The sequence below is a fragment of the Trichinella spiralis genome (assembly GCF_000181795.1).
Source record: "Trichinella spiralis strain ISS 195 chromosome Unknown Scfld30, whole genome shotgun sequence".
Taxonomy (NCBI): Eukaryota; Metazoa; Nematoda; class Enoplea; order Trichinellida; family Trichinellidae; genus Trichinella; species Trichinella spiralis.
In genome coordinates this window covers 1-1,232 of record NW_003526969.1, presented here as the reverse complement: position 1 = coordinate 1,232, position 1,232 = coordinate 1, and the positions used below count along the sequence as shown (strand labels likewise).

The 1,232-nt window shown below is 37.3% G+C and overlaps 1 protein-coding gene across 1 annotated transcript; it reads right to left on the bottom strand.

The window, feature by feature from the left end:
• Positions 1 to 164: 164 nt before the first annotated feature.
• Positions 165 to 1,046, bottom strand: Tsp_14107 (conserved hypothetical protein). Its single transcript, XM_003371086.1, has one exon. It carries the CDS (start codon positions 1,044 to 1,046, stop codon positions 165 to 167), a length of 882 nt encoding a protein of 293 aa, XP_003371134.1.
• Positions 1,047 to 1,232: the final 186 nt, after the last annotated feature.

Sequence of the window (1,232 nt, the reverse complement as noted above, 5' to 3'; positions counted from 1 at the left end):
TTTCTGGAATTTGAGAAGATGCTGCTTCTTTAGCGGCTATATCTTTTTCAGTTCTCTTGGTTTTCTTCGATTTCGATCGCTTCTTAGACTTCTTCTTAATCTTTTTAGAATCTTTCTTTTCACCTTTCGGTTCAACCGTTATCACTGGTTTTTTGTCTGTTTCTTCAGCTATTGGTGGAACAATGTCCAGCTGATCGACATTTGTCTTCTTGTACTTCACTAGCCAGCGCCAGATTCGGTGATGTAATATCCGTTTCTGGAATTTGAGAAGACGCTGCTTCTTTAGCGGCTATATCTTTTTCAGTTCTCTTGGTTTTCTTCGATTTCGATCGCTTCTTAGACTTCTTCTTAATCTTTTTAGAATCTTTCTTTTCACCTTTCGGTTCAACCGTTATCACTGGTTTTTTGTCTGTTTCTTCAGCTATTGGTGGAACAATGTCCAGCTGATCGACATTTGTCGCTGTAACTTCACTAGCCAGCGCCAGATTCGGTGATGTAATATCCGTTTCTGGAATTTGAGAAGACGCTGCTTCTTTAGCGGCTGTATCTTTTTCAGTTTTCTTGGTTTTCTTTGATTTCGATCTCTTCTTAGACTTCTTCTTAATCTTTTTAGAATCTTTTTTTTCAGTTTTTTGTACTTCTTGAATGAATACATCAGGCTTTCTTTCAACAGTGATGGGCTGGACAATGACTGCTTCATCGCTAACTGCTGCAGTTATTTCTGTTGCTGTTGGTGCTTCCATAACTGCTATTTCTGTTTCATGTGTCTGTTTGTTCATATGTTGTTTTAGTGTCAACTCCGTTTCGTTTTTCTTGCTCTTTTTCGACTTTGATTTCTTTTTGGACTTCTTCTTCTCTTTTCTGGATTGTTCCTCTCCAATTCTTTCTGCTGCTTTTTTCTCTTTCTCTGACAGTCTTATCCTGCTCATTCTGTCAATTAGTCGGTTGCTCTCTGTGGCTTGTGCTTTCACTTCTGGTGTCCATTGCACAATTTCATCTTCCAGTTTGCTCTTTTGTTTTTTTGAGCTTATATCTTTCTCTATCATCATTTCTATCTTTTCTTTCTTAGTTTTTGTTGATTTATACTTTTTTGCAGACTTTGATTTTCTTTTTTTTGGGTCTGCTTTTTTTATTCTTTCTTCTACTTTAGTCTGCTCTTTAAAATCCCTCTGTGCAACGACTTGCTCCACGATATTCTGTTCTTCCATAAATTGTGCAATGAATCCACCACA